The sequence below is a fragment of the Nicotiana tomentosiformis genome, chromosome 8 (assembly GCF_000390325.3).
Source record: "Nicotiana tomentosiformis chromosome 8, ASM39032v3, whole genome shotgun sequence".
Classification (NCBI taxonomy): domain Eukaryota; kingdom Viridiplantae; phylum Streptophyta; class Magnoliopsida; order Solanales; family Solanaceae; genus Nicotiana; species Nicotiana tomentosiformis.
In genome coordinates, this window is record NC_090819.1 from 93,326,794 (window position 1) to 93,353,069 (window position 26,276).

A 26,276-nucleotide genomic window follows, 5' to 3' on the forward strand; every position below is an offset into this window, starting at 1 on the left:
TCAAGTTAGGGACTTCCGAATTCGGTTCCGAGTATATGCCCAAGTCTCAAATCACGGTACGGACCCCCCGGGATTGTTAAAGCACTTATCCGAGTTCGTTTATGCAAAACGTTGATCGTAGTCAACTCAAATTAGTTTTAAGGCAAAATTTTACATGTCATTCAATATTTCACATAAAAACTTTTCGGAATAAGACACGAACTACACACGCAAATCGAGGAACCCTAAATGGAGCTAGCCGAGGTCTTGAAATGCAGAAATAAAGGCTAAAACTCAAAATGGCCGATCGGATCATCACATTCTCCACCTCTAAAATGAACGTTCGTCCTCGAACGGACATAGAAAGGTACCTGAACTGGTGAAAAGGTGTGGGTACCTACTCCGCATGTCGGACTCAGACTCTCACGTAGCTGCCTCGATCGGCTGACCTTTCCATTACACTGGAACTTAAGGATAACCCTTAGACCTCTTCATCGGCTGCTTGTCATAAGTCAAATCCTTGTCCAATTAGATTGAGCTGAAATCTAACTCATAGGACATATCACCGTGATACTTCCGAAGCATGGACACATGGAACACCGAATGAACTGCTGATAATCTAGGTGATAATGCAAGCTTGTAGGCCACTTCCCCCGCTTTCTCAAGAATCTCAAAGGGTTTGATGTACCTGGGAATCAACTTGACCTTCTTTCCGAACCTTATCACGCCCTTCATTGGTGAAACTTAGAACAATACCCTCTCTCCAACCATGAATGCAATATCACGAACTCTACGATTTGCATAACTCTTCTGCTTGGACTGAGCTGTGTGAAGTCGATCCTGAATCATCTTGACCTTTTCAAAGGCATCCTGAACCAAATCGATACCCAACAACCGAGCCTCCCCCGACTCAAACCAACCAACTGGCGAACGACACCATCTCCCGTATAATACCCCATAAGGAGCCATCTGAATACTCGATTGGTAGATGTTATTATAGGCAAACTCTGAAAGTAGCAAGAACTGATCCCAAGAACCACCGAAATCCATAACGCAAGGGCGAATCATATCCTCCAATATCTGAATGGTGCGCTTGAACTGTCCGTCCGTCTGGGTGAAATGTTATGCTCAACTCAACCTGCGTGCCTAACTCACGCTATACGACCCTCCAAAAGTTCAATGTGAACTGCATGCCCCGATCTGAAATGATGTACACCGGCACACCGTGGAGACGAACGATCTCGCGGATATAGATCTCAGCCAACTGCTCTGAAAAAGAGGTAACTGCTACTAGAATAAAATGTGACGACTTGATCAAACTGTCCACAATAACCCATATCGTGTCGAATTTCTTCGAAGTCCGTGGGAGCCCGACAACAAAATCCATAATAATACGCTCCCACTTCCACACGGGAATCTCAAGCTTCTGAAGCAAACCGTCAGGCCTCTGATGCTCGTACTTTACTAGCTGACAATTTAGACACAGAGCCACATATGCAACTATATCCTTCTTCATTCTCCTCCACCAATAATGCTACCTCAAGTCATGATACATCTTGGCAGCACCCGGATGAATGGAATACCGCAGACTGTGGGCCTCCTCAGGAATCAACTCACGAAGCCCATCCACATTAGGCACACAAATCTGACCCTGCATCCGCAACACCCCATCATCTCCAATGGTAACTTGCTTGGAACCACCGTGCCACACCGTATTCTTAAGGACAAGCATATGTGGGTAATCATACTGACGCTCTCTGATGCGCTCATACAAAGAAGACCGAGAGACTGTGCAAGCTACTGGGCTCCGAAACATCTAACCTCACAAACTGATTGGACAATGCCTGAACATCTGATGCTAGCGGCCTCTCATCAACTGGAATGTATACAAGGCTACCCATACTCACAGCCTTTTTACTCAAGGTATCGACCACCACATTGGCCTTCCCAGGATGATACAAAATGGTGATATCATAGTCTTTCAACAACTCCAATCACCTTCGCTGCCTCAAGTTGAGATCCTTCTGCTTGAACAAATATTTTAGACTCCGATGATCCGTGAACACCTCACACAACACGTCGTAGAGATAGTGCCTCCAAATCTTCAATGCATGAACAATGATTGCCAACTCTAGGTCATGAACATGGTAATTCTTCTTATGAACCTTTAACTGTCACAACACGTATGCAATCATCTTGCCATTATGCATCAATACTGTACCGAGCCCAATACGTGATGCATCACAATACACCATGTAGGATCTTGAGTCTTTGGGAAACACCAACACTGGCAATGTAGTCAAAGCAGTCTTAAGCTTATGAAATCTCAACTCACATTCATCCAACCACCTGAATGGATCACCTTCTGGGTCAATCTAGTCAATGGGGCTGCTATGGATGAAAACCCCTCCACGAACACGCGATAATAACCCGCCAAACGTAGGAAACTCCGAATCTCTGTAGTTGAAGTAGGTCTAGGCCAGTTCTGAACTGCCTCAATCTTTTTAGGATCCACTTTCATGTCCTCGGCCGATACAACATACCCCAAAAAGGTGACCGAGTCTAACCAAAACTCACACTTTAAAATTTGGCATATAACTGATTATCTCTCAAAGTCTGAAGCACAACTCAAAGATGATGTTCATGCTCCTCTCGACTGCGGAAGTAGATCAAGATATCATCAATGAATACGATCACAAAAGAATCCAAATAGGTCTTAAACACCCGGTTCATCAAATCCATAAATGTTGCTAGGGCATTTGTCAACCCAAATGACATCACTAGGAACTCATAATGCCCATATCGAGTCCGAAAAGTTGTCTTAGGGACATCCGATGACCTAATCTTCAACTGATAGTAGCCAGACCTCAAATAAATCTTCAAAACTACCTTGGCACCCTGAAACTGATCAAATAAGTCATCAATCCTCAGCAACGGATACTTGTTATTGATAGTAACTTTGTTCAACTGCCGATAGTCTATACACATCCTCATTGAACCATCCTTCTTCTTCACAAACAACACGGGCGCACCCCAAGGCGAGACATTGGGTCTAATGAATCCCTTATCAAGAAAGTCTTGCAACTGCTCCTTCAGTTCCTTCAACTCATGCGGGGCCATACAGTATGGTGGAATAGAAATGGGTTGAGTTCCTGGAGCCAAATCGATACAGAAGTCAATATCTTTGTCCAGTGGCATCCCCGACATATCTGCAGGAAACACCTCTAGAAACTCACGCACAACAGGTACCGAATCCATGGAAGGAAACTTCGCAATAGACTCGTGAATATAGACCAAATAAGCTAGACACCTCTTCTCGAGCATACGCCGAGCCTTCACATATGAAATAACCCTGCTGGTAGAATGGCCAGGAGTCCTTCTCCACTATAATCGAGGCAACCCCGACATGGCTAAGGTCACCGTCTTGGCGTGATAGTCCAATATAGCATGCTAAGGTGACAGCCAATCCATGCCCAAAATAATATCAAAGTCTACCATATCAAGAAGTAGGAGGTCTACACTAGTCTCAAGACTCCTAATAGTAATCACACACTAGCGATAGACACGGTCTACAATGATAAAATCTCCCACAAGCATAGACAAATACACAGAAGCACCCAAAAAATCACGAGGCCCAACCAGATATGAAGCAAAATAGGATGACACGTAGGAATAAGTAGAGCCCAGATCAAATAGAACTGAAGCATCTCTATGGCAAACTGAAACAATACCCGTGATAACAGCGTCAGATGACTCTGCCTCAGGTCTAGCTGGGAATACATAAAATTAGAGCTGGCCCCCACCAGCATGACCTCCGTCTCTCGGACGGTTTCTAGCTGATTGGCCTCCAACTCTAATGGCCTGACCTCCACCTCTAATGGCCTAACCTCCACTTCTGGCAGCCTCACCCCTGCCCTTAACTGGCTGAGTGGGCAGTGAAGCAACCATGGCATGAGAACTCTACTGTGGCATGTTGCTCTACAATTTCGGACAGTACCTCCTGATGTGACCGGTACCCCCACACTAAAAACACCTATCCTACTGTTGTGGTTGATGAAGCTAAAACTGACCCGAACGGGCAGGATAACCACGGTAGTAGCTCTGTATCGGAGGCGCACTCATAGGAGCCTATGGTGCACTATAGGCTGGCTGCCCAAAATGAGATACATAAGGATCACGACTATCCGAGGCACTGTGAGATGCCTGAAGCGCTGACTGAAATGGCCTAGGAGGATGACCTCTACCAAAAGTACCTCTATGTCCAGATGAGGTGCCATTGAAACTACTAGAATGACAAGGCCTCTTATAAGACACCGGCCCCCTCTTCTGACCGCGAACCATCTCGATCCTTCTAGCAATATCTATGGCCCTCTGGAAAAAAATATCATCTCCAATCTCCTTGTCCATCTGTAGCCTGATACTAAAAGTGAGTCCATCAATGAATCTCCTCACTCTCTCCCTCTCAGTAGGGAGTAAAACAATGGTATGGAGAGCTAGGTCCAAAAATCGAGTTTCATACTGGGTAACAGTCATACTACCCTGCTGAGCATGCTCAAACTGCCTACGGTAATCCTATCCCGGAGTAAAAGGAATGAACTTCTCGAGAAATAGCTATAAAAATTGATCCCAGGTAAGTGCAGGTGAACCGGCTAGTCTAGTCAACATATAATCTCTCCACCGTCTCTTGACAAAGCCAGTCATTTGGAACACTGCAAAGTCGACCCCATTGGTTTGAACAATACCCATGTTGCGCAACACCTCGCAGAAACGATCCAAGTAATCTTGTGAGTCCTAAGAAGAAGCACCGCTGAAATAAATAGGAAAGAGCTTGGTAAACTTATTCAGCCTCAATAAGGCCTCAGACGACATGGAAGGCCTATCCCCAGCCTGTGCCTCCACAACCGGTTGAACTACCCCAACCGGCTGGGCTGTTGGGTCTGATATAAGGGAGCTACCTACTCCGGAGTGTGAGTAGCGGGAATCTATGCTCCTCCCCTAGCCTGAGAGACAGTTGGTTCCACTGAAAATGCACCGGTCTGTGCCACATTCTCCATAAGGCCCAACAAGTAGACTAGAGCGTCCTGAAGCACCAGACTGTGTATGAATCCCTTCGGAACCTGAGCTGGTCTGACGGGTACGGTCTAAGCCGGAACCTCCTCCTCATGATCAACTAGAGGATCCACTATGGGTGTTGCTGCTCGAGCTCTAGGCTGAGCTCTACCTCTGCCTCGGCCTCAACCTCTGTAGCTGCAACAGGGGGGCTCCGGCTCCTGTCCGGCAACTGATGATGTGCGTGTTCTCGCCATCTGCGAGAGAACAAGAATAGAATGGTTCAATCATCAATGATAGAATGAAATCGCACGATAGAGAAATAAAGAAGTTAAATTTTTTTCCTAAACTTCATAGCCTCTAGAAGATAAGTACAACGTATCCGTACCGATCCTCCAGAAATTACTAAGTTTGCTCATGACTCGTGAGACTTAAGCAACCTAGTGCTCTGATACCAACTTGTCACAACCTGGAATCCCAGCCTGGGGGTCATGATGGCGCCTAACATCTACTTGCTAGGAAAGCCGACGTGAACAGAAAATTAACTAATTTTAACCATTTTCGTCGGGCTATTATCAATGAAAACGGAACAAGTCTGAGTCTAGTATAATAATAATATGGAACCACGAGTCTAAACATAACCGAGAAACTAGTGTCACAAGTACATAAACATCTATATTGCTACAAACATGGTCTGAATAAAATATATTATTTTAGAACTCAGAAAACAGTAAAGAAAGAAGGGAAGAGGATTTCAGGGCTACGAATGCCAAGCAGTTGTACCTCAAGTCTCCGACAACACTGGATCCGAGGAAATCTACTGAACACCACTAGGACCCACTTCGAAATCTGCACAAAAAGTGCAAAGTGTAGTATGAATACAATCGACCGCATATACTTTATAAGTGCAGAGCCTAACCTCGACGAAGTAGTGACGAGGTTAAGACGGGCCACCTACAATAACCTGTATGCAGTATAATAACGATAAAAGGGAAGGAAAACAGGAAATTAAAGTAAGGTAGTTAATTTATGAAAAAGAACTCAATCCTCGAAATCAGAGAACATAGAATAACCGATCTTATGATTTTATATAAAAATGCTGGAAACCAACACAATAACAACAACAAATATAACGTACATTATCCATTGCGGCGCGCAACCCGATCCCACCATGCACACACAATCCTCCTTTTATTTCACCATAGCATCATTTATCAATATTAAGAATCACGTATACAATTCATTGCGGCGCGCAATTCGATCCCACCATATCATCGTAATCAATGTTATAATCCTCCCTTATTACACCATATTATCATTTATCAATAGCAAGAATCATGTGTAAACCAATGCGATACGCAACCCGATCCCACCATAGCATCAGAATCAATGCTGTAATCCTCCCTTATTACACCATATCACAATCGTTGCGTCATGCAACTTGATCCACAAACAATATCAATAAACGTAACCAATCCAATAGTTCAATTTACAAGAATGTCTACAATCAAAGGATGTGAAAGCAAAGCGATAAAGGAACCATGTCCAAATCAAAAGAGTGCTACAAATAATACAAAAAGCAACAAGGCAAGTCAAGTATGCGACAATTAAGGTGTGCAAGTAAGACAATTAAGGCAAATAGAAATTAATCACGGAGTCATAGAAAGGACGAACAATTCATACAAGAAAAATTAATAACAAGTAACAAATTACGGCATGGAAGGCAATTAAAGCATATAACAGATAAGGCATGGAATGAGATAATTCATGAAATATGAGAAGACATGAAAAAAATATTTTGACGACGTATATACACTCGTCCCCTCGCATATATGTCGTTACACACGTAATTCACATAACAAATATTTCAAGGGTCCCTTATTCCCTCAAATCAAGGTTAGACCCAACACTTACCTGGTTCGGCAATTAAATCAAAGCTCAACTGGGGCCTTCCCTCTAAAATTCTCCTCTAAACCAATCGAATCTAACCAAAATTGACGTATTATCATCAAACAATACTAGGGAAATCAATTACAATAGATAAAGTTAAGATCTTTACACCTTTTCCAAAAAGTGTACAAAAGTCAACCCGGGGCTTGCCCGGTCAAAATCCGGGTCCAATGGTAAATTCCGACTATCCATGACCCCACGAGTTCATATATGTGATTAGTTTCAAAATTTAAGTCCAAATCGACTCTCAAAACTCAATTTCTTATTTTTCAAAAAAACTTGAGAAGTTTTCACAATTTTTCACTTTGATTCACATGATTTTGGTGTTAAAATCTAAGATAAATTGATGGAATATGATTAAAAATGGATTAAAGTCACTCACCCAAAGTTTGTATATGAAATTCACTTTAAAATCGCCTCCTACCGAGCCTAGGGTTCAAAAATATGAAAATGAGGCTAAAAATCCCGTCCTTCAGCTTTTGTCCGGTCGTAGTTGTTGCAATTGCGACCTAGGGTTTGCAATTGCAAACTCCGCAAATGTGAGAGATCCATCGCAAAAGCGAAGAACCCACATCCCTGCTACAGTCGCAAATGCGACTTAATGTTCGCAATTGCGAACAGTTGGCACATCGCAAATGCGACCAGGTTGATCATAAATGCGAGAAAGCTCACCCAGCCACACCTTCGCAAATGCGAACACAGAGTTCCCAAATGTGAGCCTAGCAGAAAAGGTCAAACATCGCAAATGCTATCTCCCACCTCGCAATTGCGAGGCCTGCAGTACCTGATAGCACCAACAACACTAACACTCTCCAAAACACTCTGAAACGCGTCTGAAACTCACCCGAGCCACCGGGGCTCCAAACCAAACATCAACACAAGTCTAAAAATATCATACCGACTATCTCGCGCGATCAAAATACTAAAATAACACCTAAAACTACGAATCAAACATCAAATGTATGAAATTTTCAAAGAAACTCAAGAACTTGCAAATTTACAACTGGACGTCTGAATCACGTCAAATCAACTCCGTTTTGCAACAAATTTTGCAAACAAGTCATAAATGGTGAAATGAACCCATTTCAATTTTCGAAACCAAAATCTGAACCCGGTTGCAACGAAATCAACCTACGGTCGAACTTAAAAAAAATTTTAAACCTTTAAATTACTAGTTTTCAACAAATCACGTTAAATTAAGTTAGGGACTTCCGAATTCGATTCCGGGAATATGCCAAAGTCCCAAATCACGGTACAGACCCACCGGGATCGACAAAATACTGATCCAAGTACATTTTTATATTTTCTTTAATTTCTCACATAAAAACTTTCTGGTTTAAGAGACGGACTGCGCACGCAAATCGGGGGACCCTAAACGGAGCTAGTCGAGGTCTCGGAACGCAAAAATAAAAGCTAAAACTCAAAATGGCCATTCGGGACATCACAAAAATTGCATATGCCAATTGCCAACCAATATACATCGCACTACGGATATCTCTAATATCCTATTGAATTTGGCAGTATTATGATTTGGAACAACCAAGTTCTATTGGAACGCGCATGCAAATTTTGTTGAATTTCTCTATCAACTGCTATTACTAGTAATTAAGTTTCTATATATATATATATATATATATATATATATATATATATATATATATATATACCTCTCCATAAACCTGTGACATAACAATATCTTAAACTAAAATATCATACCTATGTTTCTTTTTTTCACAAAATTTATTGCATTTGAGTTTTGACTTATCTCTTTCTTTTTGTGTGTGTGTTGGGGAGGATACGTCAAAAGAAACCCCAAAATTTGTATTAAAATTCTTAATATATATATATATATATATATATATATATATATATATATATATATATATATATATAGAGAGAGAGAGAGAGAGAGAGAGTAACGACAGCTTGTTGCACCGAAGTTGATACTTTTGGAAAAAAGAGAGGACCAAACCCAGGCCGGCTCAATATAGTTGGTGGCCTAAAGCCAAACTTCAATAAGAGGCTTTAAATTTGTCTTAAATTTTTTAAATGGAAAATTAATTTACCGATTTCTTCTAATAATTCTTTTTCATGTGATAATATAGCTAATCTATTTAGTTTTTTAGATAATATTGATCTTAGGTAAGATTTTATTAATTTTAATTTTGAAAAATATTTTTCCATTGTGGCGATTGTTGTAGAAATTGTTAATATTATTCTATAAGCCATATAGGTATTTGGAAATAATTAATTTTTTGTATTATCTTTTACTTGTACTATTTTTCTTTATATTTTAAGTTGAAAAATAAGTCTACGCTATCAATATTGGTATGACTATTACGTTTTAAAGAACATTCAACTTTTATCCAATTTTAGCTGTAAAAATAATATAAATTAAAACAATAAAATTTGAATCAAGATGCTAATCTTGATGTCATAATTGATTTGACGCTCCTTATTTGTCATGACCCATATATCCATCTAGTCGTGATGGCGCCTAACCCAGTGCTAGGTAAGTCTGACATAGAATAAGGTAACTCAAATGAAAGATCAATAACAAAAAGAATAAAATAACTGAATTATGTATAACTTCTCAAGGACTGGTAGTACAAGTCACGAGTGACTACAAATAAGATTACAATTTCAGTTTGAGGAAAGATACATCATATGTTTGAAATTTACATAAACAGAAATAGAAATCCTAAACTACTGCGAACAAATGGTAGCTTGTATCTGGAGTGTTGATACGTCTTCAATACTAGGCCCACGAACTCTGTAGCTACCCCTCGTTGAATATCTGCACGCAAGGTGCATAATAGTAGTATGAGTACAACCGACCCCATGTACTCAGTAAGTATATTGACTAACCTCGGTGAAATAGTGGCGAGATTTTTTTGTCAGAAGATACTCACGATTATAACATGTTCAGTTAGATTCGCAATAGAAACAACACTACAAATAACATAGAAGAGTACAAGAATAAATATTCGAAGCAGTAAATGATTACTAAAAAAATCACAGTTAGTTTTCTCAATATCACAACCCATCCTTTTCTTAAAGAGGTAACCGCCAAACAACATAGTAAATTAACAAATCTTCATAGTATGAGGAATGTGTTCAAGATATCAAGTCAAATGGAACGGCAATACCATTCGTGCATTTATCTCATCCTCACCAAATATATAAATGTATGTCAAAATAATTGGTACACCAACATCTTTCGTGCATTTATCTCATCCTAACCAAGCATATGTATAACGGTACCAACAAAGTAAAATAAATGCCAATAACAGTAAAAACAAAGTGGAAAATACACAGGTAGCAATATCGAATAAGGCAAATCATACGGATTATGGTAACAGACAAGGTGGGAAGCACAGAAGTAATGATAGCAATTAAGGTAGGAGAACATAAATTTCACTATTTAGCAAAGTAGAAGGTTTAGATGCACAGCAACGAGAAAAGTCATAGGTGTAAATATAACAAACAAGACGGAAAGCATGATGGTGACTAGATAAACAGATAGAAAGCGTGGATAGAACAATAATAATTAAGGTAGGAGGCAAAGACGTGACAACAATAAGAAGTCACATAGAAAGCATAGGTGCAACAATGACAACTTGGAATGAAGAAATAAATGTATATGCAATGGCACGACATCACCCTTCATACTTTACTCTCTTACTCACATGATAATGTATATATAATGGCACGGCATCACCCTTCGTATTTTATACACTTCCTCACATGATAATGTAAAATAATGGCACGACATTATCCTTCGTGTGTAATAATATATATGAAATGGTACGGAATCACCCTTAGTGCTTTACACTCTTCCTTACATGATAATGTATATGCAATGGCATGGCATCACCCTTTGTGCTTTACACTCTTCCTCACCAACCACATTTATACCAATGACAAGTAAGGTAGGAAGCATAGATATCATCAAAAAGATTGGTTAAGGAAATATACCACGTGAATATAAATCACAACTCTAGAACCAATAAACAATTCAATAAACCTCAAGAACCATATTGTTCAAATATCTTGACAAAGCTCAAAATACTTTTCAAAAAAAGTATGGAACCTAAGTACCTCAGAATTACGGTCATAGACATGTATTTTGTAATTAGGTATAGTGATAACCGAATTTAGTACATCAATAATTTAACAAAGAGGTTGTCAAATTTAATCTAGTTATGACAAACTGAATCATGGCTTCTAGCATTGAAATTCATATTCATATTATTATAGAAGTCAAGTAAAATATGAGACAAGAAAATCACATAGTCCTACAAGGCACAAAGAATCGTATAATCTACCCCGAGCATGGATGACTCTGGCACATGCATATACACTAGTCATCTCGCATATACATCACCCTGTATGTAGCAAACAGTATTATTTTATTAAGAAAAATTCCTCAACAAATCTAGGCAAGACATTTACCTCAAGTAAGCTAAATCAACACTCTAAGAAGCCTTTCCCATGCAAATCAACCTCCGGACGGCTCGAATCTAGCCAAAAAAATTTAATATCATAAATAAAAGCTAGAGAAAATGATTCCGAATAATAAAGTTTCAACCTTTAACTAAAATCAAAAAGTCAACCCAAAAAGTCAACTCTAGGCCCCCACTCCGGAACGCAACAAAACTCATAAATTCTGAACGCCCATTCCAATACGAGTCCAAATATATGTATTTCATCAAAATCCGACCTCAAATCGATCCTCAAATCATCAATTTCTGTTTTAGAAAGGTTTTGACTAAATTCCCAAATTTCTTAATTTGATTCATCAAACAATCGCTAAATTGAAGGTTGTAATCGTGAAATATAAAGAAATCCGAGTCAAAAAATACTTTCCCCAATCAAAATCATGAAAAATTCCTCAGAAATCGCCCAAATCCGAGTTCCAAAACCTTGTGAGAAAAAATGACTAAATTTGGGAACAAGTAAAAAAATGCAGCAGTTGTTCCAACTTGAATCAGATTCTACATGACACTGAAACTGATATTTGATAATCCCAACGTAATCCTTGTAATATTATAGCCTTTTGAATCACCAAATTTGGCCTTGAAATGAGGCAGATAAGATGTTTTGAAATTTTAAAGAAAATTTGAAAACTTCAGGGACATAAATGATATTTTGGTAATTATTCAAACCAAAAAAATCAGCAACGAAAAAATCTTCGTTTTAGTACCCCAAACTCATTTGGAACCTCCCAGACACAAATCATGCATCAATCATAAAATACGCTATGAACCTGCTCGCGCACTCAAAACACCAAAAAGAGGTAATTTTGAGCCGATATTGACCATGGTCTAACTCCAAATTCCTAACTTAACTAGTCTCTCAATCAATGATCCAAAATACACTCGAGCCCCTCGGGACCTTATTCAATCATACCAACAAGTACAAATTCATTTTTCAAACTTATCCAAAGCCTCAAAACACACATGGGAACAACGCAACAAAGAATCGAGGCTCAAATCGAATAGAATTTCTCTTAGGTTGTTAAATCTTCATTCATTCAAAAGAATGTCTGAATCATATTTACACACTTCGGATTACTTCCAAACTTTGCATACAAGTTCAATTCAACTATATAGACCTATCCAAAGTCTCAGAATACCAATTGGAGTTCAATAACATCAAAGTCAACTCTTGGTCAAACTTATGAACTTTTAAATTATTCAAATTGCCAACTTTCGAGAAATAGAGTCGAATTCTTCTAGAAACAATTGGTGTTAACGGACACCTTGGGCAATCTCTATTCCCTTCATGTAAGCATGCACCACATATTGGGTCGTTGTTTTCTTGATTTGCCATAAGTGTTAAAAGATTGGGACTGACTAACTAACATGAAGAGTATGATTGTGTTATATTTGTAGCATGTGACTGATTTGACAGAAAGAATTATGATTCCGAGAGACTGATTTGACAGAAGAATTATGATTCTGAGAGTCTGCAGATAAAGAGTGATTAGACTGGGAAGGGTTGCATAGACTGATTTGACAAGGAAGAGAAGTGAAAAGAGGTCATCTTGACCCGATATTGACCATGGTCAAACTCCAAATCCATAACCTAACTAGTCTCTCAACCAATGATCCAAAATACACATGAGCGCTTCAAGACCCTATTCAATCATACCAATAAATACAAATCCATTTTTCAAACTTTTCCAAAGACTCAGGACACCCACGTGAATAACACAGCAAAGTATCGTAGCTTAAATCGATTAGAATTTTTCTTAGGTTGATAGATCTTCATTCATCCAAAACATTGTCTGAATCAGACTTACACACTTCAGATTACTTTTAATTTTTGAATACAAGTTCAAATCAACTATATAAACCTATCCAAAGTCTCGGAATACCAATTGGAGTTCAATAATATCAAAGTTAACTCTTTGTCAAACTTATGAACTCTTAAATTATTAAAATTGCCAGCTTTCGAGAAATAGAGTCGAATTCTTCAGGGCAAAATTGGTGTTAACAGGCACCTTGGGCAATCTCTATTCCCTTCATATAAACATTAACCACAAATTGGATCATTGTTTTCTTGATTTTCCATAAGTGTTAAAAGATTGGGACGGACTATCTGACAAAAAGAGTATGATTCTGTGAGAGTCGCAGAATGCGACTGATTTGACGGGAAGAATTATGATTTTGAGAGACTTATTTGACGGGAAGAATTATGATCGTGAGAGTCTGCAGATAAAGAGTCATTAAATTGGGAGGAGTTGCAGAGACTGATTTGACAGGGAAGAGAAGTGAAAGGAGGTCATCTTGACCCGATATTTACCATAGTCAAACTCTAAATCCTTAAATTAACTAGTCTCTCAACCAATGATCCAAAACATACCCGAGCCCCTCGGACCCTATTCAATCGTACCAACAAGTACAAATCCATTTTCAAACTTATCCAAAGCCTTAAAACACACACAGGAACAATAAAACAAAGAATCAAGGCTCAAACTGAATAGAATTTTTCTTAGGTTGTTAGATCTTCATTCATTCAAAAAAGTGTCTGAATCACACTTACGCACTTCGGATTAATTCCAAACTTCGCACACAATTTGAATTCAATTATATAGACATATCCAAAGTCTCAGAACACCAATTATAGTTCAATAACATCAAAGTCAACTCTTGGTCAAACTTATAAACTTTTAAGTTATTCAAATTGTCAAATTTCAAGAAATAGAGTCGAATTCTTCTAGGAAAAATTGGTGTTACCCGGCACCCTGGGCAATCTCTTTTCCCTTCATGTAATCTTGCACCACAGATTGGGTCGTTATTTTCTTGATTTGCCATAAGTGTTAAAAGATTAGGACTAACTAACTGTCATGAAGAGTATGATTGTGTGAGAGTAACATAATGCTACTTATTTGACGAGAAGAATTATGATTCCGAGAAACTTATTTGACCAAATAATTATGATTCTGAGAGTCTATAGATAAAGAGTGATTAGACTGGGAAGAGTTGAAGAGACTTATTTGACAGGCAAGAGAAGTGAAAATAGGTCATCTTGACCAGATATTGACCGTAGTCAAACTTCAAATCCTTAACTTAACTAGTCTCGCAACCAATGATCCAAAACACACTCGAGCCCCTCGGAACCCTATTCAATCATACCAACAAGCACAAATCCATTTTTCAAACATATCCAAAGTCTCAAAGCACCCACGGAAATAGCAAAACAAAGAATAAAGGCTAAAATTGAATAGAATTTCTCTTAGGTTGTTAAATCTTCATTCATTCAGAATAGTGTCTGAATCACACTTACACACTTCAGATTACTTCCAAACATTGCACACAAGTTCAATTCAACTATATAGACCTATCCAAAGTCTCAGAACACCAATTGTAGTTCAATAACATCAAAGTCAACTTTTGGTCAAACTTATGAACTCTTAGTAATTCAAATTGCCAACTTTCGAGAAATAGAGTCGAATTCTTCTAGGCAAAATTGGTGTTAACCAACACCTTGTTCAATCTCTATCCCCTTCATATAAATATGAACCACAAATTGGATGGTGGTTTTCTTGATTTGCCTAAGTGTTATGTCACGACCCAAAATCACATGTGTCGTGATGGTGCCTATCGCGATACTAGGCAAGCCAACAACTCACAAATAACATGCATCTTTAATTTAAAACATAATGAAATAGGCTTAAGTAAGTAAAATCTCATAATAGCTGGAAGAAAATACCGCAACTCAATACAGATTTTCTCAAAATCCGGGTGTTACTGAGTACATGAGCATCTATACAATATCATGGTCTGACTATTGAAACACTGTCTAGGAATGTAGAACAATATAAATAAAACTAAAAAGAAGAGTAATCAGGGTCTGCGGACGCCAAGGCAGCTACCTCGATAGTCTCCAAATAGATAAGGCTCCAAAGCTAAAAAACGACGTGCCCAGAAGTATATGCATAAATTTTTAATGATACTAGCTATCACCTGTGTAGTTCCATCTTTTAAACTGGCACAGAACAATATTGAAAACTAACTCATCAAGTTTCGTGAGAAAACATCCGTGTGTGCATGTGTACATTTTCTCAAATACTCTGCTCAGACAGTATCATGGCATGTAGAGGTGATAAGTAGTTAAATCATATAAATGATCAAGGAAATGTAAAATCCAACACAACATTAGCCAGATTCTCTCCACCTTCCATATCTGTTCCAAACCACTGATCAATATTCTCAATAACCGTGTGTACACCATCAAGAGAGAAACATGAGAGGGTGACCCTAGGGGGATGGATCCGTATCCACACGCTGCACGGATAACTCACGTGTTGCACGAACAACTCACGTGCTAAAAATAGAACCCACACGGAAAACTCACATGCTGCATGGACAATTCACGTGCCAATAATATCAATATATGGGTTTGCACGAACAACTCACGTATTGCACCAACAACTCACGTGCCAATAACACAATCTGCTCGGTGTGGTTACAGACACAATAGCACAATCCGCCCGGCGTGGTCACACGCCTTCAGTCCAAACATATCATACATGAGCAATTAAATAAGTATACATGTATTTGATGAATGAATAAATATCCTCATGCTCCTAGACTGGTATAAATGACATGCTAAAGTGTAGGCATGTGCAAAGTGTTCTATCATAGCTTAAATCGGAAATTTCATCACAGAAAAATATTTATCATGTTCGTTTAGGGATTAAACCTCTATATAGCCTCAAACATGGCTCAAATAGTTCACACAAATGTGTAAACAAATATGAGAAATATTATAGCTTAAAGCTTAACAGTCAATCCTAGGCTTATAAGAGCCTGAGCACAATCTGAACATGAATAAATTATCCCAATGCTCGCACGTGGGTTCATCCCCACGCATGTGCGCACCCAATAGCACGTAGCTATCACAACATTTCAGGAAACTAGTGCCTCATTCGAGTTTAAATAAGATACTTACCTCAAGAAAATCAAATCACTCTGCTAGCAAGCCCTTCCCATGCGTAACGACACGGAAGGCTTGAATCTAGCAAAAAATAACGTTAGACTATCAACAAAATCTATAGGAATCGATTCCAATTAATAAATCTACTATCTTTAACTAAGGTCAAAAAGTCAACTCAAAAAGTCAACCCCGGGCTCACATCTCGAAATTCGACAAAATTAATAAAATCCGAACACTCATTCAACCACGAGTCCAACCATACCAAAATTACTCAATTTCGATCATAACTCAGCCTTCAAATCCTCAATTTTAAGCCTATGAAGTTTTTAAAAAGTTTTCCCAATTTTTCAACCCAAAACACTAATTAAATGATACAAATAATGATAGATTCATGTATATTAACCAAATCCGAGTTAAAATCACTTACCCCAATCAATACCCTGAAAATTCCTCCAAGAATTGCCTAAATCCGAGCTCCCAAAATCAAATTATGAAATATAACTCTAACTCGCATTTTTGATATTTAAAAGTTTGCCCAGATGTTCCTCTTCGCGATCGCGAAGAACAAAAATTCAGCTGCCCTCAAAGTACTCTTCACGAACGCGAATATACCATCGCGAACGCTCTTCACAGACACGTCAACCTACGCGATCGCGGACCCATTCACGTGATCGCGAAGAACAAAATGCGTGGACTCCCAGTCTTCTCCTTCCTTCTTCGCAGACGCGACCAAGCTCATGCGTTCGCGATTCACTGACTCCCCAAGCTTCGCGATCGCATAAACCTTCTCGCGATCGCATAGAACAACTTCCACCAGTCGCCAAATAGCTCTTCGCGATCGCAAACCCCCACACGTGATTGCATACAAGGAAACCAGCACAACAAAATTCAGCAGTCTTTAATTTTCGAAATGCGCCGAACATGATCTGAATCAAACCTGAGTCCCCCGGGACCTCAAACAAACATACCAACGTGTCCTAAAATATCATACGAACTCGCCCGAAGCATCAAATCACATCAAACAATACTAAAATTACGAATCGCATATCGATTCAAGCCTAATGAACTTATGAACTTCTAACTTTCAAAATTAATGTCGAAACAAACCAAACCAACTCCGATTAACCTCAAATTTTGCACACAAGTCATAATTGACACAACGGGCCTATTCCAACTTCCGAAACCAAAATCTAAGCCCGGTAACCACAAAGTCAACTCTTGGTCAAATTTCTTAACTCTCCAAACTTCTATTTTTCCAACTTTCGCCAATTCAAGCCAAAATCACTTACGGACCTCTAAATCAATATCCAGACACGCTCTTAAGTCCAAAATTATCATACGGAGCTATCGGAACCATCAAAACCCTATTTCGAAGAAATGTACATATAAGTCAATATTCGGTCAACTCTTTCAACCTAGGCTTCCAACCAATGAGCATGGAATAAGCAATAAATTGGGGAATGGGGCTATAATACTCAAAATGACCGGTCGGGTCGTTACATCCTCCCCCTCTTAAACAAATGTTCATACTCGAATGAGACTAGAATCATACCTGGAGTCTCAAATAGGCATGGATATTTGCTCTGTATCTCCCGCTCGGTCTCCCAAGTAGCCTCCTCGACTGGCTGACCTCTCCACCTCACCTTCATTGATGTTATGCTCTTTGACCTCAACTTTCGAACTTGCCGATCCAAAATGGCCACCGGCTCCACATCATAAGTCAAATCACCATCCAACTGAACCGCGTTGAAGTCCAAAACATGAAACGGATAAAGAGTGATTAGATTGGGAAGAGTTGCAGAGACTGATTTGACAGGGAAGAGAAGTGAAAAAAGGTCATCTTGACCCGATATTGACCATAGTCAAACTCAAAATCCTTAACTTAACTAGTCTCTCAACCAATGATCCAAAACACACTCGAGCCTCTCGGGACCCTATTCAATCATACCAACAAGTACAAATCTAATTTTCAAACGTATCCAAAGCCTCAAAGCACTCACGGGAACAACACAATAAAGAATCAAGACTCAAACCCAATAGAATTTCTCTTAGGTTGTTAAATCTCCATTCATTTAAAAGAGTATCTAAAGCACACTTACACACTTCGGATTACTTCCAAACTTTGTACATAAGTTCAATTCAACTATGTAGACCTATCCAAAGTCTCAAAACATCAATTGAAGTTCAATAAAATCAAAGTCAACACTTGGTCAAACTTATGATCTCTTAAATTATTCAAATTGCCAACTTTTGAGAAATAGAGTCGAATTCTTCTAGGCAAAATTGGTATTAACTCACACCCTGGGCAATCTCTATTCCCTTCATGTAAACATGCACCACAGATTGGGTCATTGTTTTTTTTTATTTGCCATAAGTGTTAAAAGATTGGGACTAACTGATTCACAGAAAGAGTATGATTGTGTGAAAGTCGCTGAATGAGACTGATTTGATGGGGAAAATTATGATATTGAGATAATGATTTGACAGGATGAATTATGATTCTCAGTGTCTGCAGATAAAGAGTGATTAGACTGGGAAGAGTCGCAGAGACTGATTTGACAGGGAAGAGAAGTGAAAAGAGGTCATCTTGACCCAATATTGATCATGGTCAAACTCCAAATCCTCAACTTAACTAGTCTTTCAACTAATGATCCAAAACACACCCGAGCCCCTCGGGACCCTATTCAATCATACCAACAAGTACAAATTCAATTTTCAAATGTATCCAAAGCCTCAAAATACCCACAAGAACAATACAACAAAGAAGCGAGGCTCAAACCGAATAGAATTTCTATTAGTTTGTTAAATTTTTATTCATTCAAAAGAGTGTCTGAATTACACTTACACACTTCGAATTACTTCCAAACTTTGCACACACGAATTTCTATTAGGTTGTTAAATTTTTATTCATTCAAAAGAGTGTCTGAATCACACTTCCACACTTCGAATTACTTCCAAACTTTGCACACACGTTCAATTCAACTATATAGACCTATCCAAAGTTTTGAAACACCAATTGGAGTTCAATAATATCAAATTCAACTTTTAGTCAAACTTATGAACTCTTAAGTTATTCAAATTGCCAACTTTTGAGAAATAGAGTCAAATTCCTCTAGGAACCTCCAAAATCAAATCCGAACATAAGTACAAGTCTAAAATCATCATACGAGCCTATTGGAACAATCAAAACCCAATTCTGAGTCCTTTTGCCCAAAAGTCAAACATTGGTCAACTCTTCCAACTTAAAGCTTCCAAATCGAGAGTCATTCTTCCAAATCAATCCAGAACCACTCAAAAAATCAACCATACACACAAGTCATAATACATCATATGAAACTACTCAAAGTCTCAAACCATCGAACGGAATGCTAAAGATATGAAGCTACTCAAAGTCTTAAACCATCGAATGAAATGTTAAAGCTCAAAACGACCGATCGGATCGTTACATTAGCGATGCTTAAAACGTAGAGGAAAACAAAGAAAAGACTCGGTAAGAAGATGTTTACGATTCTTGACTCTAATTTTTAAGAATCGTACTCCCAAAACTTGGATAAAGAGAATATGAAAGTGTAATACCAACTCTTTGAAGAGAAATCAAAAAAGGATTTTAAAAAATTGCGTCCATTGATGAAGTTAGTGGTCAAAGTGTAAATAAGGCAAGAAAATATTTGCCATTAGAGTGATTACCATAAAGATATATTTAGCAAAATAAAGATTCTTTTTCCCAAGTTATGTTAAATAGTCCCACATAATTGTACTTCTCCTTTAGTTACTAAGTACTTAATTTTTAAGGAAAATTAAGGCAAGAAACTAACATATATAATAATTGTCACGATCTAAAATCTCACATGTCGTAATGGCACATATCGCTATACTAGGCAAGCCGACAACTCACAATAACTACACTCTTTAATTTAAAACAATGCTGAAATAAGATTGAATGATAAAAATCTCAAAATAACTGGAAGAAAACACAGCAACTCATTACAAAATTCCCCAGAATCCGGTTGTCACCGAGTACATGAGCGTCTATATAATAATATGGTCTGACTACTAAAACACTGTCTAGGAACGTAGAACAATATAAATAAACTAAAAAGAAAAAGGGGAAAAGTCAAGGTCTGTGGACGCCAAGGCAGCTACCTAGATAGTCTCCGAACTGATAAAATTCCAATGCTAGCAACCGACATGCCAGGTATATGGATCTACACACAAAGTGTAGAGTGTAGTATAAGCACAACCGACCAATGTACTCAATTAGTAACAAGACTAATCTTGGGCTGAAAGTAGTGACGAGCTCAGAAAGGTACAGTCCAAATCCATACAATCAGAATAATAACTCGGAAGGAAATCCAATAATTAATTTATAGACAGTTCATAAATGGAGACATGATTTCAAGTAATTAACAGTTTAAGCTCAATACGGATGAAATATGCCAAGTATGACTGATATGAAAAATGTTGCATCTCTATATCTACATGTCAATGTGCATGTCACATGTAACGCATCACAATGATGGCCTCACGTACTTCCACTCTCAGAGTACTCAATATGTCTGCCTCAACTCTCACTCATCACACTCAGTCACTCAGTATTGTGCATTACTCGCGCTCACTGTTGGTATGTCAGACTCTGGAGGGGCGGATCTTGCCCAAGCGCTAATAAACCTATTGCAGCGTGCAACTCGATCCCATTATGAATTAGTAATACCTACAGCGGCATGCAACCCGATCCCATCATGAATCAATAATACTCGCTGCGATGCGCAGCCCGATCCCATCAATGTCGCTCACAAACAGGCCCTCGGTCTCACTCAGGTATCAATCTCTCCAGTCTCTCGAGCTCACAACACTCATGTCAATCAGTCCAAAATAATGATAAATGATGTAATAATAAATAGTAACAAAGACTGAGATATGATAGGCAAATGATGAATGCCACTGAGTACATGACTGCAATTTAAGCAAATAACTCAACAATAAAAGAACAACCGTTGTGGGTCCCAACAGTACCAGCATATAGACTAAACATGATTTCTAACATAAATCACAGCTCAATTTCACTAACACATGGAGAATACATGAATAATAACAAGATTATATGACTACACAGTTCTACGGAATCGACCGAGTCACAATTTTTACAGTTCACGCTCACACGCCCCTCACCTAGCATGTGCTTCACCTCAACACCAACCACATAACTCGTAATTCAAGGATTCATACCCTCATAACCAAGTTTAGAAGTGTTACTTACCTCAATCCGTGTAAATCTATACTCCAACAAGCCCTAGCCTCGCAAATCGGCCTCCAAATTCCTCGAATCTAGCCACAAACAACTCGTTAAAATCAACACACGCTATAGGAATTAATTACATATGATAAAGCTATTTTTTTTTAAAAGTCAAAAAGTCAACTTAAAAAGTCAACCCCGGTCCTACATCTCGAAATCCGACAAAACTAACAAAATCCGAACACCCATTCAACTACGGGTCCAACCATACCAAAATTACTCAATTCCGATCATAGCTCGATCTTCAAATCCTCAAATTAAAGCCTATGAAGTTTTTACAAATTTTCCCAATTTTTTCAACTCAAAACACTAATTAAATGATAAAAACAATGATAGATTCATGTGTATTAACCAAATCCGAGTTATAATCACTTATCCCAATCAAAATCTTGAAAATCCCACCAAGAATCGCCTCAATCCGAGCTCCCAAAGTTCAATTATAAAATTTTACTCTAACCCTCGTTTTGAATTCTTATATTCTTCCCAAATGCTCCTTCTTCGCGAACGCGGAAAGTGTCTCGCTTTCGCGAAGCACAAAATGTTCAGCTGCCAAAATTCCTCTTACGCGAACGCAAGACCCCCCTCGCGAACGCGTAGACCTAACGCGTGAGGTCCCCCAGCCTGTCTCTCTTCTTCCCGAACGCGGCTCCCTTCTTGCGATCACGATTCACAAACCCAAAATACCTTCGGGCACGCGTGGCCTTCTTCACGAACTCGAAGAACAAACTTCACCTGCCTCCCAGGTACTCTTCGCGAACGCGAGACCTCTCTCGCGAATGTGTATAAGAACACTAGACACAAGAAAATCAGCAGCTCTACAAGGCCAAATTCAATCTGCAATCAACCCGAAACTCACCCGAGGCCCCCGGGGACCTCAACCAAACATATCAACAAGTCCTAAAACACGATACGAACTTAGTCGAGGCCTTAAATCACATCAAACAACATTAAAAATATGAATCGCACCCCAATTCAAGCCTATTGAAACTAATGAACTTCCAACTTGTACAATTGATGCTGAAACCTATCAAATCAACTCTGATTAACCTCAAATTTTGCATACAAGTCATAAATGACACAACGGACCTATTCCAACTTTTGAAACCAAAATCCGAGCCTAGTAACCACAAAGTCAACTCTCAGTCAAACGTCTCAACTCTCCAAACTTCTATTTTCCCAATTTTCGCCAATTTAAGCCAAAATCGCCTACGGACCTCCAAATCAATATCCGGACACACTTCTAAGTCCAAAATCACCATACGAAGCTATCAGAATTATCAAAACTCCATTATGGAGTCATTTGCACATAAGTCAATATCCAGTCAACTCTTTCGACTTCGGTTTTCAACCTTGGGACTAAGTGTCCCAATTCATTCTGAAGCATCCCCGGAACCAAACCAACCATCCCGGCAAGTCACATAACAACAAATGAGTATAGAAGAAGTAATAAATAGGGAAACGGAGTTATAATACTCAAAACGATCAGTCGGATCGTTACAATAAAACAATTGTAAACCTACTATTAGAAAATTGGGGACCCAAAATATAAGGGGCCTAAATTACTCGCTTTAGTTGATTTACCTTAAGCCGCCACCGAGTCTCCAAACCACATGCATCTGACAAGTAAATGAGGAAATCATTTATTTTAGGCGCAGAAACTAAGTTATCCGGATGAAAAGTTATCACCTATGTTATGCTTGTAAATTTTAATTCTCATATCTGATACTGGAAAAACTAGCTTACTGATGGTATTTGTAGGAAGGATATACGAGCATGGTGTATAAAGAAAATCGATAAATCACACCAAATCAATAATTCGAGTCAAATCGATAAAAAAAAAACCAACTATGATTCGATTTGATTTGGCTTGATATTGGAAAACAAACCCGACAATAATTGGTTTGGTTTGATTTTAACCCAAAAAAGGTCAAGTCGAAACCAAACCAACTCGACATTACATGTGTAGAAAACTTAGATATACTTAATACATAAATATACTTATTGTGATGTAATTTATAAATATTTCTTAAACTTTTTCATAATTTTATTTTTAAGGTATTATTTTAAAGTTGGATTTAGAACTTTTGAATTTTTCAATAAGTTTTATAGCCATTAATGTTAGTAACTCAAATAATGCTAACAAAAGCCCAAACCAAAATTAAATCAATACTAATGCTAACGAAAGAAATGACAATGTGTTGGATATCTATTTTTAATTTTGCAATGAATTAGATAAAAATGCATAACCCATTTTTATTTTTTCTTTAACGTTTAGTCATGTAATTAATACTCCCTTAGTAGTTACTTATTTTAGCATGACTTAATACTTTTAGATTACGTTTATTTTTATTATGATTTTTTAATTAGCAATATTTATATTATGTGATTTTATTGTCTTTATTGTTGAATATTTTAGGATAATGTCATAACACATTTCATATTTTGTATTATTTTCTTGGAAAACACCTTATATAGTTGTATCTAACTAAGAATAAAGAAATATTTGGAGCACAAGTTATTTGTTTTGTGCTACGAAGATTTTACCAGGAAAAAAATCCAAAAACTTGGGAAAAATCGAGATTGAAAAAGTCAAGTTTTATTGATTTGGTTTGGTCTTTTGATATAATAACCCGACATAATTAATTTGGTTTGGTAATTGAAAAGGTAGAATCAACCCAACCTATGTACACCCCTATATACGAGTTAATTGCTTACAACAACAACAACATATGTACGCAGACTTTACTCCTACCCTGGGGTAGAGAGGTTGTTTTCGATAGACCCTCGGCTCCCTCCCTCCAAGAACTCTTCACCTTGCTCTTGGGGTGACTCGAACGCACAACCTCTTGGTTGGAAGTGGAGGGTGCTCATCACTAGAGCAACCCACTCTTGTCATACGAGTTAATTGCTTATCTTTTTTATTTCATAACTTGAATTAGATGTTATATATGATACATATGGTGGGTGGTAATTTTTCCTCTGCATAATTTGGGATCAATATTTCCAACTATTGCAGCTGAAGGTAGAATGATTTTACAAAAAATTGTATACGCTGGACACATATACGTGACAATGATTCTCTCGTCTAAATTTCAAACATTTTATTTCGAGTATACTCATTCAAAAAATATACGTTGGAACACGCTAGTTTTTTTCATTTGAATATTGATGATGGAATTACACTGATGAAGAGGCCGTTGATCAATTGGAATCACATATTGTATATAATTATGTAGTTAAGTGCTTAGCTAGTATTTGATTAAAATATCATGTTGTCATATATTGTTGTACACTCACATATTAATCGTTGTAGTATATTTATTATGGTAATTCAAAAGTGCGAACATTTTATGTATCATTTTCTTCATGTTATGATTATTTATGTATATTTACATAAACACTTAGCTAGTATTTGATTAAAATATCATGTTGTCATATATTGTTGTACACTCACATATTAATCGTTGTAGTATATTTATTATGGTAATTCAAAAGTGCGAACATTTTATGTATCATTTTCTTCATGTTATGATTATTTATGTATATTTACATAAACACGTGTTTACGTACGAACATGTTATGATTATTTACACACGTGTTGCATTATAATTGTTCATGTATATAAGTTGGGTATTATTTGAGTAAATTATTATGTTTTAAGTTTGGAATTGTCATTGAAATACAAATAAATTGGATTAGTAGCGTTAAGGATGACTATTCGGTTCAATGAATTGATTGGTTTTCTATAAGTACAGTAAACTATTGTTCCCTTGCGTTGTCATAAAGTTAAAGTTTCTTACACTTTATAATAAAATTATTTCACTTTATTGTGAAGGATCTCACAACGCGCGATGATTTTTTTAATTAAAAGAATTTTCTTATTACATGTGTATGATTTCTCTTATACCATGTAGTAGGTCATTACTTATAATATCATTTCATCGATTTAGATTCTTTATGAAAAAAAAATAAAAAATCTTTCATGACATCAATTCAAGAATACTTATGAAAATGTGACTTAGAGAAGATAAAATTACTTGAACTTCGTTATAACATACAACAATAAGTATGTCGCGATCCCAAACTACTAACTTTGGCATTTTAATCATCGATATCATTATTTAAACCCATTCATTTCAATATTCAATCATTTGAGATTGTCTAACACTAGACGTTTTTTTTTTACCTTTTTAATTAATGACATACAATTTCTGAACTGACTAATTAACTGAGCATAAGTAAACATATCATCATCATTAAACCTTAATCTCAAAGAGTCGTTGACACCAATATGGATCGTCTGTGCTTCAATTATCCTATAAGAAGATAATGTGAAATTAATATTGCTATATTTGCTAGTTTCGTCAATTTATCGTTTGCAATTAGCATATACTGTATATGGTAAAAATCGATCTCAGAAGTTGGGTGAATTAGAAAGCAACACATGTCAAAGATGACTAGTTAACAGTGATTCAATCATGTTGACATCGGATACAAACCTGTGATCGGATAAGGATCAATTCAAGATATGACCGTTAACGTTACATAAGATCCCAAG

The 26,276-nt window shown here is 37.6% G+C and overlaps 1 protein-coding gene across 1 annotated transcript; it reads right to left on the reverse strand.

The window, feature by feature from the left end:
* Positions 1-4,107: 4,107 nt before the first annotated feature.
* Positions 4,108-4,512, reverse strand: LOC138897840 (uncharacterized). The gene has a single exon (XM_070183858.1). It carries the CDS (start codon positions 4,510-4,512, stop codon positions 4,108-4,110), a length of 405 nt encoding a protein of 134 aa, XP_070039959.1.
* Between the last annotated feature and the right edge of the window lie 21,764 nt (positions 4,513-26,276).

What these genes read in the sequence shown, in the direction of transcription:
- LOC138897840 (XM_070183858.1), bottom strand. Translation starts at nt 4,512, where the DNA reads ATGACTGTTACCCAGTATGAAACTCGATTTTTGGACCTAGCTCTCCAT.